The sequence below is a fragment of the Bombus vosnesenskii genome, unplaced genomic scaffold (assembly GCF_011952255.1).
Source record: "Bombus vosnesenskii isolate JDL3184/JDL3185 unplaced genomic scaffold, Bvos_JDL3184-5_v1.1 scf7180000014442, whole genome shotgun sequence".
Taxonomy (NCBI): Eukaryota; Metazoa; Arthropoda; class Insecta; order Hymenoptera; family Apidae; genus Bombus; species Bombus vosnesenskii.
In genome coordinates, this window is record NW_022883452.1 from 182,427 (window position 1) to 202,057 (window position 19,631).

The window sequence follows — 19,631 nt, forward strand, 5'->3', positions numbered from 1 at the left end:
GAAATCTCTAAAACATTGTATCTACTTTTAGCCAGATAACCACGCGGGAGGAGCAAGATTAATTGCGATTACAGAGATTCGTGTACATCCGAAGAACGCGGTAAATAATCTCACATTCTCAAGGAAGGGGAAGAAAATATCGCGGCAATGGATGGAATACGAAACGGCGCGAGGGAGAAAGGTGGATTGGAAAGACAGATAAAGGGATGAGGGCACGATGAACGAAGATGGACACAGGGTGAGAGAGGATCGGATTGAAGGAGGAAGATTCGAATAGGGAGGGGGTAGAAGAGGAGGTGGAAAAAAATCCGGGGATTTACGCGGAAAGGGCAAAATATTCCCCGCCCAGGTCTCATTCAAGCCCCGAGTACGGGGTGGCTTTGGGTGAGAAGCGTGCGCCCTCATTGGCGGGGAGGCTAATATGGCGGTGTTAGGGGATGCGAGGTGGGGCGACTGTATGCGATATTAAGGGCTGCTTTCATGTCCGACGAGCCAGTTCGTGGTGCGCCGTCGTTTGGCGCATTTTCTTTTCGAAGTCAGAGTCGCGTGGAACTACCGACGCTCCGTCGTCTTTCTCTTTCCTTTTCTCTATCCATTTCTCTATTCTCCTTCGATTCTTCGTTTCATCGTTCAGTTACCTTACACGCGCGTATTTTTTCTCAACGTGTATTTCCCTTTTCTCTCACTCGCGCCAAAAAGAACGTTCTCCCACGAAGCTCCATCTATCTGCAAATCAACAGCGGGAAATACGATTTTCTTGATCGGGTATACCCGATAAGAGAGGATCTGTCGTCAGTGAACTATCGTGTACCGAACGCTGCATCCGATAGCTATTTGGCTTGCGATTTCAACTGCAATTTCCGGCGACGCTGCCGCGAAGAAGAATGGCGCAAACTTATAATCAAAAGAGGAACGTGTACAGCATCGATCAGATATTAGGACACGGCAAGGACGAAGGTAAGATCTTTATTTTTCTTCGTGTATCTCCTATAATCACGTAAAAGAAAGTGGCGAATAAAAATGAAGTTAACGTCGTCGATCGTTGCATTTAGGATCGTCAGATCGTTGTCGTCGGGTTGTGCGAGTTCAGTTAACGAATCCAATCGAAAATACTCTATCGTTCTCGTCTCGTTTGTCACATTTGAACTTATTTAGACAGTAATTATTCCAAACAAAATAGCTATAACGTTGAAAATGAGACGGTCCGGGCCTGTTAGTTTCTATTTACTCGCCGCGAAACACCCGCGCGGCTTCCACAAACTCGCCGAGCAATATTGTATTATTATCTAGTATCTAATATCGTTAAGTAAACTAAGGTCTCATTTACCAACATTTTATTACTGCCGCATCGATCTGGTCACGATTGCGATAAAAAGTTTCCTTCTAACTAAAACAAAGTGGGTTATCTATCTTAACCCATCGACCAGCCGCATCAGATAGGCCGACGTAATTGTATGGCAATTTAGCAAATGGCGTTTTACCGATTTTTAAAATCGTTAACATCGATCGACCGATCGATCTTCTATGTAGTTTTCTGCCTATAGTTTGCGTTTTTCTCTAATCTACGTAATACGCACGTTAATCATCGTGTTAGGAAAAATTCCAGTTTCTCAGCTTCTCCGCTTCGTTACGCGTACGTAACTTTAATTGCCGTAAGCGTAAAAAGGCTAATTAGGTCGAAGTTCGAATCTATAGCGACGATCAGCGCGATGTAAATTTACAACGTGACTTACAGCACGCGAACGACCCAGCACCGCTGCATGTGCACGTTTGTTTGCGAGGCCATTTTACGTGGGAGCTCCCCGTGCAAACGCACGAACACGCAATTATTTCATCAAAACATATCCAACAATGAATTTCTCAAGAAAAAATCACGATTACGTATAATATTGTTAATTCCTACTTCGCGCCACGTGCTGCTTTCGCTGTTTCGCGATAAATTATGGAGAGTCATTTCTATACACGAGTCAGGACGTTATATAACTGCGCCACGACACGACATCAAAAGACGCTTTAAAACACGATGTGACTATTAACACGTTACAAAGAAGGGGTTTTCTCTTCTTCAATTATGAAAGTATAAAGCGATTAACGGAATAAGGGAAAACTGTTCCGCCAGTGTACCAGTAGTCACGTGAATCTTCGTAGAAAAATCGTAGATTCGTATTTTATACCGATACGTAGCCACTGACACACATAGAAGATTAATCAACCTCGCGTAAAGCTACACTTATTAAATTTCCGCGAAGATACTCGTGGTACGGTGATTTTTTGCTCCGTAAAGGATTATCCCGACCAGTTTAGCGGTGAACGTATTACCCGTAAACCCTCTTAAGGATTTTATTAGATTTTCAGCGTAAAGCCGGACCTTGTGTAATCCGTTCTAGCGAAATATATCTTGTTCAGCAAGACGTGGGGCATGAGCTATCCTGAACTCGTTATCTGCAACGTTTAGGGATTTACTAAATACAAAGGAAAGCTATGTACATTTCTATACAGACAATTTCTTTTCATTTTTCTTTCTCAGGTAGTCGTTAATTACGACGATTCCTGCTTGATCAAATTTCCATACATTACGAATTGGTTTACGTGCTTACGTATGTTTCATGATACATGCGAGTACACAAGTAGGAATACAGTCGATGATCACTGTATACAGGTGGACCGATTATTGGCCCGTCCCGATTGTGGCGTGCAGAAATCAGGATGTGTTTGCGGATTTCGATCGTACAGTCGTCTAACATAATTAATGCGTCTGACAATACCCGTGCATCGAGTGTCCATTGATACGGTTCGCCGAGTGTCACCTACAGATCGACACGTTCTCGGTTCGTGGATCAACAGAATCTAGATTCGTCGAGAAATGGAAAATAATCGGAGAATTTCGTTTTCGTTCCTTTGATACAGTGATTTACAGAGACGAAATCGTTCTCTCTGGTTTATTACTTTTGGTCTAGTTTGTGCGTTTCATATACACAGCTATAATATTTCTTCATTTGATAAAAACATCAATCGAAGTTTAGGTAGCTTTCCGAACCAACAAATTCAATCTTCTATATTACTGAATTTTCTTTACTGAATCTTATTGTACATGTTTGACGAATAGGTTCGTATTATCGAAATGAAGTCCAGCAAAGATCCTAGATTCCAAACCTCAGTCTTCCATATTACGTTGAACGTTTCCTCGATGCGAGCTTAGAAAGATTTCGATTAAAGGATAAATTTGAGGAGCTGGTATCGATGAAAAAGATATATCGAGGCATGTGGTCAGCGTAACACGGTAAATAAATCTTTAATTTCGCGCCGCGAACTGCCTTTCCGGGCCACCCTCTCCGACTCAACCCCTATCGGTCGGTCGCAGATTTAATAAAAAGCAGCGGAGAGTTAGGCATCAAGTGGGTGCCCCATTGTACCCCTAGCATGAAAACATAAAAATCTCTCTATTCACTGTGGATTATCCGTACGTTATTTGCGTAAATGTTAGTGCGATTACGCGCACAAGCACACACATATGCACGCACGTATCACTCTTTTCTCTCTTCCTCGTATCTTTATCTCTTTGTCAGCATAGGGAGAAAGAGAGTCGACATGCGTGCCAGTTCGAACAATTCGCTTCGTTCGCAATTTATAACAACTGGCAGTTAGAGCGGCACCGAAAAGTAGGATTAGCGTTATTACGCACGAGTAGTAAATGCGCTTCTAATTAGTTCAAGCAAACGTGTGTAAGAGGATGATGGAAGCGGCGCACAAGGATGAGATACTGATATTGGAACTTTGTAAGTTACCTGCGGTGGTCGTTATCGCGTTGTTATCTAATTTCGTGGTCGATGTTGATGAGATCAAAAGCGTCGCCCTGTCTAATTAGATAGATTCCGCTAATGAACCTAGGATTTTCTAGATTAAAACACGTTACAGAGGACACTATTTCTACTCGTGGTCGTTCCTATAACTCTATAGTCTTGCACGATTGAATCAATGTTATCAATGAAATTTTACAGGTTACAGGTTATAATAAATTCTTTTACGTATCACATGACTAGTTCAGTAATAAGGCGAATGAAATTTCAGAAGAAAATTTTATAAATAACGCAACTTGAAACTTATGGAACACAAGTCTCGTTTTATAAATATGTTCTATCTTCACCAAGCAAGTAAAATCCTAACTGCATGATAAAGAGCCGATACAATTTCACTCGACAATTTTTTCTTGTCAATAAACACCTAAAGTATTATCAACACGCGCTTTTAAAGAGATCATAAGCATCTTTCCCGCTGCGGAACAGTCTACAAAAAAATATCATACTACATTCTGCGTGTAGTATACTCTAATGAGCTCTTTAAACTCGGTCGACGTAGATGTTCATAGAAAAGACGACAAAGCAGACACAAATAGAGACGGAAGAAGAGAGCGAGTGAAAAAGGCGACAGGGGCAATAAAAGTTAGATAGAGGGAGAAGGAAGGGTCAGAGAAACGGGCGCGTGTGATACGCGTTCGCTACGTGCAAGGGGTTGTTGCATCGTAAGGGGGGTTCGAACGAGCGGGGGGCACCGGTGTACGACATGCACTCGTGATATTTGCTAATCACTGACGGCAACGGTTTTTAAGTACTATCGAGCGTGTACGTATAATGTACAGGTTCGCATCGATGCGTTATATTTCATATATAGGCGGATGTACAAAAAATGAAGCGCCGGGTGAGGCTTAAAATTGGCAAATCCGCCGATCGGACATGATCGGCGTATCGGGCGTATATCGGCGTCCAGTCGTTGCGCGGCTTAAAAATGAAATTGCACCCACACCGACCCCGCAGCATCTCCAACCCTTCTCTGTCCCTCGCACACTCCCCTCCACCTCCTCCCGCGCCAGTGTTCACGCTGTGCTCCTCGCTGTTTCTCGTCGCTTGTGTATATCAACTGAACGTCAATTTCGTTTTGGCAGCGCTGACGATTTAGCTTAATCGCCCCGATCCTCTCTTCCGCTCAAGTATCGAAGGCCCGCGCTACCGTTTGATACGCGTATCTATCCGAACTTCAATACGATCCCTGGCCCTTTAACACCAGCCATCGGTTGATGTCTCTATTTCACTATACCTCGCGATGAATCTAGACGTTAACGATTTAAAGACCAATATCGTCGCTTAACACCGCAATGATAATAAGGTAGAGTTATTTGAATCAGTTAAGCTTCTACACTTTGTAATTCAACCACAGATTTGTATAGAATAATTAAACTGTGATGTATACTACAAGATATTATAATACAATAATGCAAGAAGAAGGAAATATTGTGTACTTTAAGCTCAGAAAGTAAAAATATAAAAGATCTTCAGTAGTATTTCGATGTATTTGATTTTAGCCAATTAGAAAATAAATTTAGTTTCTAATAGCAATGGTTTAGTCGAATGACGCATAAAGAATTGTAGGAAAAGGAACGTCTTAATTCGTTGAATGATCCGAACTCGAAGTGAATTAGTCTTTTCGTTCTTGTTTGCAGATCACGCGACGTCGTCCGATGCCATCGGTGATGCCGGAGATACAGAACTCGGTCATCTGAGTGATCATCAGATAAACGATGGCCTGCACGACCCTTTAAATCTAGGAGAGTCGGACCGGTTAAATCTAGGAGAATCGGATCGGCCACGCAAGGTTCGAAGGTCCCGCACTACGTTTACCACGTACCAGCTGCACGAGCTCGAGAAGGCCTTTGGAAACACACAGTATCCAGATGTGTTCACCAGAGAAGAACTCGCGATGAGGTTAGATCTTTCCGAAGCTAGGGTGCAGGTGAGTTCAATTATTTAATCGAAACTGATTACTTTCATTATTCATTGCTGATAGCCTAACTTCCGAAAAGGGGGACTATGATAAGTAAATATTTTTTAATTAAATGCAAAAATAGCTGATATTATAAAATTAGTACCAAAACATCTGACACAATTTATTTAATTCGCTATTCTGTCTTATAAAAGATTCTCAGCTATAAATTATTAAGCATATATATATTATTTAACTTGCCCACTGTACAGTACGAAAACGTAGGTAGCGTATCATAGCAAACCATACATTTTTTAAGAAATTTAAATTTTATATGTACAATTGTTTAACGACTCCAGAGCTGTATTCTTGTATTTATATTAAATCTATTTACGCACAAAGTAATTTTCGTGATCGAAGAAAGAATTTGTTGAATGTGCGTCGTAGGATATTTCTTTCAACGTTAACCACGGCTCGATAAGATTATACTAGCCAAGATGTTCGAAATTGTCTTTAAAACTGTGTATGCGCACCGCAAGCTTTTCAAGCTTGATATTCGAACGAAAGCCGTTGGTGAATGAGCCGCAACTTCAGCGCCGGCCTCTCAACTAATTACATACTATTGTACCGAAAATCTGCCGCTTCTCTTCGACGTCTGTAATTTCGCGAAAGACGCGCCAAACCATACTCATGCTACAGGGATTAATTTTATACGAGCCAGTCGAACGGTAAAGAGCGTACGGGGTCGTAATCTGCTTTGAAATTATTTTCCAGCCGTGCCTTTTAACGGCTGTGAGAGAGCACCACCTGCACATATTTTGACGTCAGTGAAAACAAAAAATAAAAATAAAAAAGGGGAGCGAAAAGAAACTGAATTTATGAACTAAAAAAAAAAAAAAAGAAAAGAACGAAGAAGTGAAAAACGAAAAAAAGATAGACGAGAAAGAAGGGAAAGAGATTTACATGCGCAATTATAATTTTCAAACGATTCAAATTGTTTAATCGGTTTGAAGGTTCAAAGAAATAACCTCGACATAATTATCCAACGCGTTTCCTTATGACTTCGTCGTTCACGTTAGGTTGATTAAATGTCGATTCTAAAAATTGACAGAGAAAACTTCGTTTTCGATATCGATGTATTCTTTAATTTCCCCGTATTCTACAATATTCTTTCCCTCCGAAAAAGGTCCTCGGCTGGAAATCTTTTGACCACGTTAATTTGATCACGAACCCAAATAAATATCAGCCCTAGGGTTCACCAACATTATCACTCGATCATTCACGAAACGAGTCCGAATTACGTGACGTAGAATCGGCACACGACGATGTCGTCGGCGATGGAGACTAGAAGAGGGGTTGAACTGAAGTATTGGCGACGCTCCCATAAATTATGACTTTTCCATGGATGGAAATCGGTTACACGATTAGCGTAACCATCATGGCACCCTCGCTCGTACGTGCAACAAGGAGACGAACAGTGGAGCTTCTTAGCTAGAATGAAACAGTGAATTGAAGCGGGGCGGAAGAAGGGATTGATCACGAAAGAGAGAAGAAGAGAGTAAGAAAGAGCACTGTGTATATGTGTGTGTGTGTGTGTGTGTGTGTGTGTGTGTGTGTGTGTGTAGATATATATATATATATATACATATATAGATAGTAGATATATATATATGTGTGTGTGTATATGTAGAGTATAGAGAAGGGTCGTGGATGGTGCCGTCGTCGAAGGGTGGCGTGCAGTTGAAAAGAGACAGAGAGCATTCCGATTGGCCCATTGTGGTACAGCCAAGCGACAATGCCGGCAATTGGCCGTCGCTCGACAAAACCGCTAAATGATCCGCCGCGGCGCAGTGGTGCCACGGCCACTTTATTTCAATCTAGGAAATCCTCCGCTACTCCTCCTCCCACGCCGCCCTCAATTCCAGATGCGAAATTACCCATTTTTCGGTATTAATGGCCGGCCGATGTATCGTGTTCGATCGTCGATCGGCCTGGATGGTAATGGAATCGCGAATCGTTTCTGCCCCGCTTCCCATTCCCCGCGTAACAGACGCGTCGCGTCGAGCCTTCTAGCTTTCGCTTTTTTGTTACGGTGTTTGTTTATCGATTCAAAGAGATTTTTTAATCGCAGTTAGAACAAAAGACGCTCCGCGTCTCGAGAGACGTGCGAAACAGAAGGAATTATCTTCTTCGTAACCAAAATTTTGTTCGATCATGGAAACACCGTAATGGTGATATCCATGTTCATTTAGTGCTTATTTCATTGTAAGTATATTACGATGAGCAAATTACTTTTTCGTATTAAATATGAAATACATACATTACAACAGAGTAAATACATTACTGAACTATTCACATCCAGTAAAATTTCATTTGTTACCCAAAGAAGAGAAATTAATTTACCGTTAGGGTTGCTAATTTTGTGGATATGCAAATTTCAAATTAGGTATTTAAATAATTCTTGTTTTTTACGCGTCATTTTATTTCTGTCAAAAACAAATTATATCATAAAGTCAATCTGTCTTTATTCATTTTCAAGTTCATTTTTACGTAATAAATAAGCCGGTTAACAGGTTGAGCGTTCTTTTTATATCTACTATTTTGTAACACTATATTAGAAGGTCGTAATAGATGGAATTTCGAAGGTCATAGGAAAAATGTTGGCTCTGGTGCTTTCAACAAGTAAGAGAGAGCGTCGACAGGAAATTTGCGGTAGAGACGGCGGTGGAAACGTTACACCGAGATTGTACGGACCGTAGATGGGGGGATTCAAACTTTCGGGTTCGCGCTGGGTCGGTTAAACGACGCGCTGCAAGGTTTGCGAGCACTTAGGCGTTAGCGGGGTATTCAGGAGCGATTAAATAATTAACAGCAATTAGGCAATTGAATTTCCTTCTCCAGCCTCGCGACGTTCGCCTCTTTCCCTTCCTCCAAGCTCCTCCTCCGTTCAACTGAACGTTCCAAGTCACTTTCAAAACTTTCCTTGATTTCCAGTTTCTATCAACGATATTCCTAATTTCTATTTCGAAATATTCTCGGTAATTTCCAACGTTACACACACGTTAATTACAATCCTTTTCCAATCTGTATCATGTCTGTCTAATAATTTCGAATTGGTTCGAACCGCGTGTGTCTAATCATTCAGGAACGAATTATGAAAAATCTTCGAGCAAACATCTTCGAAATTACGATCCAGATGCAATAGATATCATCGAACGATCTACGCGTATTGGATCAATGGCGACGAACGTCGTCGACTGAAAAACACTGGATTTTCCGCACAATGGAGGCAGGATGTAAAATGCAATCTCTCCCTCGTTCTCTGTCTGCTTCTCGCGGAATCTGCCAGTGGCCACGAAAAATCAGAGCAACCCAGGCGGAAAGCGAAAGCATTTATATGGCAACGGGGCCAGCGGTAACGGTGTGCTGGGGGCTTTCGAAGGGGCGGCGAGGTGCGAGGGCAGGGGTTGCTACCACTCAGGAGTACGGAGGAAATCAGGATAATTGTTAACAATTAGCTTAATCAACCTCGAGAGCAAGCTTTTGTTGGCTGGTTCTGATACGGCCGCCTGGGGTTCTCATGCGTCGCTCGCGCGTATTTTCTTCTAAGAAATAATTCGATGATTTTACACGACGATCGTCCCCCTAATACAGAACAAAGGGAATGGATGAAAAGATTGCATCCTATCTATTTTCTAATGAAAAATCGCACTATTTACATATGCAGAGTAGGTTCTAATAATTTTATTTTCCGTGTCCATTTCGTTTCATCAATCTTTATAATTTCTCCTCATACTCGTCGTATGGATTATGGTTGCGATCCGACACAGACAGATTGTATCTGTAACATAATATAGTTTCACCACTAACATAAACTTCAATTATAAGACAAGTATAAGACAAAATATTTCGATATTTTCTTCTGATATGATATTGTATCGGTGAATAATTAATCCTTGCAAATCTAAATTGAAGGCAATATTTTAAGATAAAACATCTCAAATGATTCAGGCGATTAAACGTTTTTACGATACATTACAAGTGTTGTATTAAAATGAAATCAAATTTATTATTCTTATGATTGCAGGTCTGGTTTCAAAATCGGCGTGCGAAATGGCGTAAGAAGGAGAAAGTACTCGGCAGAGACACCAGTTTTATGCACGTCGAACAAAGTGGTGAGTACACGTCTCTTTTAAGAATTGTTCCTCGTTCGATTTTTTATTTCAATACGGGAGAATCGCGTGGTCTGCCGATTTAATATGCGAAAAGACGAGTCGCGAAAGTTAGGGAAGGTAGATGCAATCAACATCAATTACATCTAATTTCAGTGTCGGCCATCGTAGCTACCACACGCGAACAACGTGCGACGGAAGCTTGATCGTTTAATTTTTCATGAATGGTCCGATTGGTGCTCTGTGAAACTTTACGGCCAGCTATCTGGAAGAAACGGATAAATTTTTGGTTTCGAAAAACGATAGATCGTCCATCTTAATTTGGATAATCTAATCATTTTAGTCATTCGTTAATTTTTTAAAGATTCTAGGTAAACAAACCAATGAAATCTTTACTTCAGTCGAAACACCTAATTTCAGATCTGCTTTGTCCAAAATTAATTGACTGTTCAAGATGTCCCATCCCCCGATCTGTTAAAACAATTTGTCGAGTTTTTAACAGTGAATGTGTTTTGCATTGCATTTGACAGGATTGGAAGAGGATCCTTTATCACGAATTTTTACCAACTATCTAAATGTTAGGTTTAATCTACAATGTTTACTTCTTCAATGAGAAAATATGATCAATTTTATTCGCTATACATAGCATAGTATTTATTTATTTTTGTCTCCATGCAGTTCTTTCAACGATGAAGCTATCGAATACATGTGTTACCATACATTTTTCGATTGTATGAGCACATAACATGCGATAAAGTGTGCAGTCCATGAAAATACATTGCCTTTCGATTTTCTTAAAAACCATTTAGAACTTTCCGAACAAGCAAGTTTCTCCTTCGATTCTCTCCTCTACGACCTCCTCTTCCTGAATTTTCCTCTCATCTAACGTCACTAGCGAACATCTAACAACCATCACACCGAAACACAGCCGAAACGAGAAAAGAAACCAGCAGATAGAATAAACGCCACGATCAGAGCCATTGCTCTTAACGAACGGCCAATTGATTCTGGACAAACGATCGAGACAAAGACGCAGTTGGATCGCGAAATGCTAATTCTCCTCAGCGGCCAAAACGGAGCAACCCCGTGGCGGTCGAAAAAACTTTCGCAACGAACTAAAATCTCTGCAAAAACGGTATGATTGCAGGTGTCAACGAGCTGTCCCTTCACGCCCGCCTGCTCCAAACCGCCGGCGGTGTGCCAGGTGCGGATCCATCGACAGGACCAGCGGGTGCCTTTCCCTGGTTCATCCCGCCGGTGTTCCCACCGCCGTGGCCGGCCAGCGCGCCAAAGCTGCCCCCCTTGCACGCGATCCTGTCTCAGTATATTGGCCTACCCCTTCCGCAAAACCTGGCGTCTCTGAACACTGTTCTTCCGGTCGGCTTGAACCCGGCCTCGACCCTCAACCACAACAACGTTAATGGACACACGCTTGGAAGTCACATACCTGGACATCCACTGAACTTAGGCATGCAGAGTCTGCCGCAGAATCTCAGTTCGAAGCATGACAAGGAGGAGGATTCCGCTTCGTCAGACGATGAAATCAGAAGGCAAAGCGCGGAGGTGCTCAGAGTGAAGGCAGAGGAAGTTTTACGCAAAGTGGATAATTAACTGTGCAAGTTCGAAAATTTATCAGCGGCCTGATGTAAATATGACGGAGAATAGAAGACGCTGAAACAAGAGCTGGATTGGACGTTGTTGAATGCCTTGACTTCATAGTAAAACAATGAGGGATGAAATCAGTGGAGTATCGATGGTTAGGGTCTCAGACCGAACCATCTGGAACCGAACAAATTTCGTGCGATCACTCGCTTCGAACGAAACGCAACAAGCTAGTCTGTCAAGTTATTCGATACAGACGTTTAATTTGAGCCGGAAAGTGTTGATGTTGAAACCGCTGGCGGTTTTTTGACGATGCAGGGTATTTTTTCTTATTTGTAATCGTGATACATCTTATCACCTTTGTTCTTTTTCAATCTTTTTTGAGTAACGATTACTGATGTACACGTATAAATGCAATATGGAAGGTATTGGTTAATGAATAGCCCTATGGATTATTGTATGGTTTCGGAAATTACTAGATTTTGGTACTCTTCAGCGCGTGAACATGACGTTGATGGTAATTTTTGCCAAAACCGTGGGATCGTTCACGACATTTTACTAACTAAATTGAGCTGAACACGAACTTTCTCGGACGATCCAATTTCTTAGAAACCATACAAGAGACGATCATCTGGCGGACAAAGAAGTTTTGTAACATACATGTACTATACGCAAACGTACATACATTATATAAATATATAGATCACGCATAGTTTCCTTCGTGTAAATATGTAGTTAATTAATTATCTCGAGAGAAATATATGACACTACTAAGATTTACCAACTTGTCATTTTTGCAATCCTTTGCCTAACTACCTTTTCAGGCTGCGTCATTAGAGAAAGAATCAATACATATGGTTGTCTATTAAGCCAACTAATTCAATTCCAATATCACGTAACCACGATCTTTTTCAAGCTCAACGCCTCTGTCCTTTCGATCGAAGTTAATATCAAAAGCACAACGGCACAAATGGCAGCTAATGAACGTATTTTCACCCAAAATTAGTCTCTTATATAATTTTCCCTCTGCGAGAATACGGTTAACGTAGTTTACACGCGACAAAATCGCTTCCGTACCATTAATCATGAAAAGATTTGGTATTGGCGTTGTTACGACAATTTCCTGAATTCTGAATCGGGCAGCTGGCGACTGCGGTCTCCGCCCTCGTCTACGCAAGCGAGGCGGACTCCATTCCCACGGACTCTTTCGTTGTAAACATCGACGGTGGCATTTAATCGCACCACCCGTTCGCTCTGTTCACCGGATCGCCTTCCCACGTGCCTTGGCCTGTAGTATACATTGCTCATCCTGGGTATAACACGCACAACGGCAATTACAATCCAACCAATTTATCCATCTTATCAGAAATTTATCTTCAGTAAGGACGAGGCGCGTAGCGACGACACTGCCGCGCGACAATTATCGTTATCGTTATTGAACGAGCCCGTGGTCGATGTAGAGGGAGCAAAAGCACCGAGGGGAAGTAATTATTGCGCCACCTGCGCCGGGACGATCGTCATCGTCGTGTCTCGATAAGATCGACCAGATAATGCCACGGGTTTGCGGGAAACGTTGCGGTTTGTTTCCTGACCGAGCTTTCCTGTTATGATATTTCAGTTTTATTTCTCCCTTTTCCCTTCTTTTTTCGTTTCTGTTCGTTTTCTTTCATTTTCGTTAGGCAATAGAATATTGGTAGAATTATTTGTCAAACGAATTACGTTTACGATTCGCTGATTAGTTTATGAAATTTATATACTATATTTTCCGAGTTTAGTTAAGAAAAAAAAATTTTTTATGGAATTTTGTTGACAACATGCATCAATAGAATTTTTTTTATGCTTAAAATATAACATACGGTGGAATGGGAGAAACAAAGAGACAAGAAGAACAATATTTCTTCACGAGATTCTTAAAGATCGCAAAATATTGTTATAGCTCTATTTCAGGAGAAAAAACGCTGAAAATGTGGTAGCAAGAGGAACGATCGTGTGCGATACTCGTGATATTTTGCAGACATTTTATATTCGCAACATTAGAAAGAACATGCTTCGCACGCTTTCGAAATTCCTCTCCCCTTGCGTTTTAGCTCAACGACCGTGTCGCATAATGCTGTAAAGTTTCGCTAAATGGAACCTCTAGAAGGAGAAAGAAACGCTTCGGGTCTACTTTCGCCCTGCTTTCATTCATCGTGTCGATTCGTAAGCATTCACACCTATACTTGTCTCCATACGATATGCACTTAGGTATCGATAGTCGCCAGTGGTTAAGCGACCAGGTCGCGGGCAAATTCTTTCCCCTTTGGAAATTGCGTTCGTTCCTCTGTCAAAACATTCGTCGAATCGGTGGAAAATTTTTACTCAATATTTTCTTCGGTCGCGCACGAATCACGGAGCTACAAACGGATAAAACGAGAAACAAAGGGTGCGGGAAAAACTTCATTTTGCGTGTGCGATGCACGATGGTTGGCGGTGTTTCGCGAAACATTGACGGCGTGAAACATTGCGAATTGCTCGGTCTCCGTCTGAACTTGGGATATTCCGAATGTAATGAATTTTTAATAAAACAGTCTATACAGGAATTTAATAAACGTTTATTATTCGTTGGAATTTAATTGCCGGCATTACAAGTTCGCGCCGCGAAGCAGAAGCGTGGTTCATCTTCTCCTCTTTTGGTTCCTTTTATATTTTTTCTCCTCGCCGCGTATAATCATATGTTTTAAGGGGCCGTGGACGAGGGATCAGAGTTGAATACCACTGATCGCGATCGCGACGGCTACGAAGGACAATTAGATTAAAAGCAGCGCCTCTCGCGGCGGCTTGAGATCCATTAGTGCCCATTGTACCACCCCATTTGTACCCCCGACGTACCACCCCCGTGTGCCGTTACTTCAGCCCCTTCCACCTTCTCCCCTGAGCACAGCCACCATCTCGAAGCCAGGTACTTATTCTCAATAGTAATATGCTCACTTCATACTTCTATCCCCTCCTACACCCTCACCCTCTTTTTCCGCCTTCGACACCCACGAACACGACTATGTTGTTCTCTCCCTCTCTTTTCTCCGCTTGCACATACACGTTTGTTTCGTTACTCTCTTTCTGCCCTCTATTCTATCTATATCTCTCTATCTCTATTTCGCCCCGTCTTCTTTTTCCCGTTTTCCATCCTGCTCTCTTCCTCTGTTCTTGAGAAGCGGAAAGTCGGGAGAAATGGCACGGTCTGAAAAGATTTCTCCGCTTGTGAAAATCACTAGCTACGCTGATACCTACGTCCAAGAACACCAGCATTAATGACACCCTGAATGACATCAATTAGTCCATCTGCCGTGATAAACCTCCATCGTCGAGATTACTACCTATTCTCAACGCCTGTTCTTTCCTCGCAACGACTCACTAGACGCTAAGTAACTGATTTTCACTGATTGCACTGTCCTGTCCTCCGCGAAATCACGGCGCATAATATTAACGACGGGCAAACTTCGTTCCATGCAACCTGAAATCACTTGTCTCTCTATCTCGCTGTGTATTCCTATCCCGTTTCGTTATTGTCCGACGCTTCTCCCCAATAGAGTACTACTTACACTCGATACTCGCCCTGAATTCGAGGAATCTGAACGGTCCTCGAGTTTCTCGTGCTTTGGAAATATCCATTTCTATCTTCTCCACGTTTCCTTTTCCACGTTCTTTTGTATTCAAAGCTTCCATACGAAGCAACAAAGAGGAGAATATTTCTTCTTCCAACGTCAGTCGTAGATTTGAAATCAATCTTGCCGATCAAATTTCATTTCAGTCGGGAGAAACGGATTTTTTAATTATTATTCCAATATTCTATCAAATTATTCTATCTAAAAGTTATTTTACTTTTCGTTCTGTAACGAACAGCATATTATAAACCGGTTTCCTGTGTTTCCTCCCACAACTTAATTACCTTATTTCCCCGGAAAAGGTGCAACGATTTTTCCTCTCGTTCCCACGAGCTTTCGCGAAGCTTAAATTGTATTCACATTTGCAACTCGTTAGGCAGCATCGAGCCACTCGAAAATAGGACTATGATATAATAATGTACGATGCTGTACCAAAACGATGCGCTTACTGTAGGCAACGTGAAGCCGTTGTGATACGATTGCACAGCTATTGTTTATCGTTTTATCTTGTGGAAAATCATTCCATTTTCAGAGATATTACGAGTTTCGACTCGTCATAGGTACACCGTATCTCATCGGCATCATACTCATACTCTATTTACTACTATTGATCTTTACAGCACAGTTACTATTGTATCAACATTAATTAATTGTTAATAATTATTTATTCATATTGTTATTATTCTATATATGTATATGTATGTATTAGTACCACCTGCTACTGCCATTACTAGTATTCGTCAGGATTTAAATGTACCAAATTCCACGTGATCGAAATTCGTACTGACAGATGGAACACAATCGTACAAAATAACAAAGCCGTTCGAGCAGGCGGCAAATAATAAAAAAAGAAGGAGGAAAAAAAGAAAAAAACAGCCAATTACAGAGAAGTTCCTGGCCAAAGTATTCCCAAAACTTCAATGGAACATTCGTGGACACCCGCGGTGTAAAAAATTCCGCGCGAAGACGCAGAAACGCGTTCCGGCGACGCGGACGGTTTTGGGAACCGCTCGTGTTCACACGTTGTGAAGCTGAGTGTACGATTATGCTTAAAAATTAGTGTCGTTGCGTTCTAACTCTATACACACGGTGCATACACACTTCATTAAGGCCATTAGAAGGCATCTGAGCACAGCAAGGCGACGACCTGCAACCCCCGACGCCGATCTCTTTCGCCTTTTCAACCCCTCCAAGGGTGACCGACAATAATAGCTTTTACGCCGATAGGCTTATACCAGATATCGTAAGCGCCCTATACGCCTGCACCCCGGGAAATTGAGATACCTGCACGGTCCATGGATATTTTCTGTTCCTTCTAATCTCGACGTTTTTACTATTCGTCGTTATTTTCAGGCTAGAAAAAAAAGTAAATTTTGATCGAATCGATGAACATTTGTATCGAAAAAGAACCAATTAACATTTTGTGCCGTAAAGTAAGGTAGCTAACATGTTAATACACTCGGTGCTATTAAATGCACACCTTGTTTTGTTGCAACTTTCTAACAACTTGCTAACGCGACTATCGTATTTCTACTTTTGCATGTTTTATAAAATGATCTAGAACGTAAAACAAAACAGTAATATAATATAGGGACGTTTTTGAGGAAAAAATTTTAAGCCGAAGCTCCTATAATCACAGAAGCGAAAGTTAATAAAATCAAATCAATTTTAGGCTTCGCGAATGTAAATACGTGATAATTTATCTTTGACTTAAGTAAAATTCTAAATGATCTAGAACTAGAGAGATTAGATCCAAGAGATTGATAGATTTAATTAACTCGTTTTCCTCCATTAATAGATTAAAAATTGCTTTTATTACAAGCAATCAAGACAAAACTTGAAACATTATATCTGTAATATTAGTACACAACCTCCAAATTAATAGTAACGAGTTGGGATTTATTCCTGGTTAAATCGTGGTCCATTAATCCAGCTCGATTAAGAGCGCAAGAAGTTATTACAGTAAATCAAGACGTGCTAAAAGGTTGTACCCTGATCCAGTTTAAAAAGGATCGAGGTTGATTCCATCAAAGACACTTTTCATGACGAAAAAAAAAAAAGAAAAGAAAAAAAGGATGGAGGAAGGGGAAAAAAGAAGGAAAAAGAGCGGAGGAAGAGGGGGTCCGACCGATCGGATGCTCTAGCTCGTTGAAAAGATCAAAGCTCACGGCATTCTAATGGATCGTGGAACGAGGTCTTTCACACTCGATCAATTTTCTCGAATGAGGCGGTTTTCGCGGGATAAAAGGTGCATCAAGCCATGCACGTATACGACGCGCATCGGGGGTCCTCCATCGTCTCCCATACGAGGCCGTGAGGTGTCTAAACGCGACGAAATTTCATAGATCCGGAGAACAAATTTTACGCCATGTATCGTGCTACGCGTTCTTCGAACCAATCTTCGATCGTTTATAGCTATTTTATCGCGTTACTAACCCGATTGCTATCGATACTTTGCGATCAAAGGAAGACTGTAACAAGAAAAAATGGAGAAGATATTACACCAAGAAATACGTATTGGGTCTAACAGGCAAGTTTCACAATGTGTACGCCCTTCGTCGTTATTCGCCGAGGGAAAAGTATGCCGGCAAGAAAAAACGACTTTGGCGTATTTTATATGTAGTCATAAATTAATCGTACTATTAATTTCCAGCAGGCGGCGTGCAATCTAATAAAGCGTGAGACACGAAAGGCTGCGGGTACACTTTGATAAACCATCCGTTCCCCGTCTCTCGGTTCGCCTGTAATATTATATTACATTAAGCTGATTATCTGTGTCGCGCGGTTGTACATACTTTTTATCAGCCGGCCTTAGATCGCACCGTAATTCACTCGTTTCTTTTTTCTTTTTTTTTTTCAAATGCTCGCTACCCAACGTGGAAAAATCGGGTTACGCGAAAAGTCGCTCTGATTCTGCGATTTGTTTGCGCTGTGTGTATTGTTCCACATTGGTCGATTTAAGTGAAGGAAAAAAATCGAGATCTGCGGTCCCTTATATGATAATCTAGTAATTTATGCAACTAATTATATCATTGAACCGATACGTTACAAGTTGTATGTTAAACTTCTTTTTTCCAATTGCGTAATTCCGCGTAAAATAGGCCAATCGAAAAATTTGTGATTTATAAAATCTATAGATACAGTTTCGTTTACTTTATTATCAAACATAGACTATTACGTAAGAGAATTTACTGATAAGTATCGGTTACCTAGACGTAACTTATGAAATCTCGTTATTATCCAAATTATACGAAAATATCTTGTTATTTGATCTTGGTATCACGTTAGAATACGAAAGTAAGACGTTACGCTATTTGATTAACGCTTCAGGTTCTGCTCTTCAGAGAATGTTTCAAGAAACGGAGAAGAAAAGAGGAACGTCTCGCTGTACCCTGATCCCTTTCTTTTGCTAGCGAAGTTATTGACCGTCGTCTTGTCCTCCACGAAACTTAGCTGGCTATTAAAAAATCGAAGACGTCCTAATGCGTCGTTTATGTCGTCGAAGAAACACGAAGGCCTGTCGATATCGAGGAAACCGTCGTTTCATCCCTGAAGAATTCGCGGTAAGAAGTCGAGCGACATTATCAAACTCGGTAGCCCTAGAGCGGTAGTCGCGGCAAGGTAGAGACCTTGCAAAGAAAGATGAAGAGAGACATCGAGCAAGGACCCGTACTGTACTGTATCCGTTTAGTCCTAAAGTGCTTTTACGGCCGTTTAAGGGGCGGGTTTAATGGCCGTTTAAGGGGATTTCGGTGGATAATTAGCGATACTGGATAAAAAAGAAGCGTCGTCCTGGTATGTACGCGCCTCTCGGTGTGAAAAGCCGCGACAAAGGGGGTCGGTTACACGATTACACGGAGGCAGGGGAGCACGGTGGCGAATTCTCGTTGACGATTGGTAGATCCAGCACGAATTCGTCGTTCTTATTGGCGGTACAAAGGCGCTGACGATCGTCTGGACTCGAAAATACAACAGGCTCGTCCGCACGGAAGCGTGGAAGGAGATTTTTCGAGGGCCTTTCTCCTCAATGGGGTCCTATGACCGACCTCCTGCGGCGCCGCGGCAGATGTAGACACCCGGTATATATGGATATACATCGTCTCCGGTGTGTACGTCCGCATATATACGTCGTAGGGTCGTATAATAATCTGTTCGCGCAGTGTTTGGCCACAGAAGTATCTTTTATTGTAATTTCAGTCGTCCCAAAAGGAGATCCCGAAAAAGGGACCCCTCGAGAGGTGTAAGCTTACAAGCTTCTGTCTGGTCTCTAGCGCCCGTGCTAAATATGCCCAAAAGGAGCGAAGGAGAAAGCAGTCGCAACGGCTGATGCCGAACTAACCGGTCAACACGAGAAAAGATGCACTACTTTTACGCGCTTTTTGTTTCGTGCCACTAGGTTTCGCGTGCTTCGTTTCAGCGTTTCGATACAATATCTAGCGGACGATTTGCGATACGAACATTC

The 19,631-nt window shown here is 41.7% G+C and overlaps 1 protein-coding gene across 1 annotated transcript; it reads left to right on the forward strand.

Moving 5' to 3' along the window:
• Nucleotides 1-497: 497 nt before the first annotated feature.
• On the forward strand, nucleotides 498-11,689 carry LOC117239860 (paired box protein Pax-6-like). Its single transcript, XM_033505688.1, has 4 exons — nucleotides 498-957; nucleotides 5,495-5,784; nucleotides 9,842-9,929; nucleotides 11,074-11,689. Exons 1-4 carry the CDS (start codon nucleotides 885-887, stop codon nucleotides 11,535-11,537), a joined length of 915 nt encoding a protein of 304 aa, XP_033361579.1. The 5' UTR covers nucleotides 498-884; the 3' UTR covers nucleotides 11,538-11,689.
• Nucleotides 11,690-19,631: the final 7,942 nt, after the last annotated feature.

Bases quoted from the DNA above. Each gene is read 5' to 3' on its own strand.
- LOC117239860 (XM_033505688.1), top strand. From the start codon at position 885: ATGGCGCAAACTTATAATCAAAAGAGGAACGTGTACAGCATCGATCAG. The intron at 5,785-9,841 runs GTGAGTTCAATT...TTATGATTGCAG, and splicing joins TTTCCGAAGCTAGGGTGCAG to GTCTGGTTTCAAAATCGGCG. The intron at 9,930-11,073 runs GTGAGTACACGT...GTATGATTGCAG, and splicing joins TATGCACGTCGAACAAAGTG to GTGTCAACGAGCTGTCCCTT.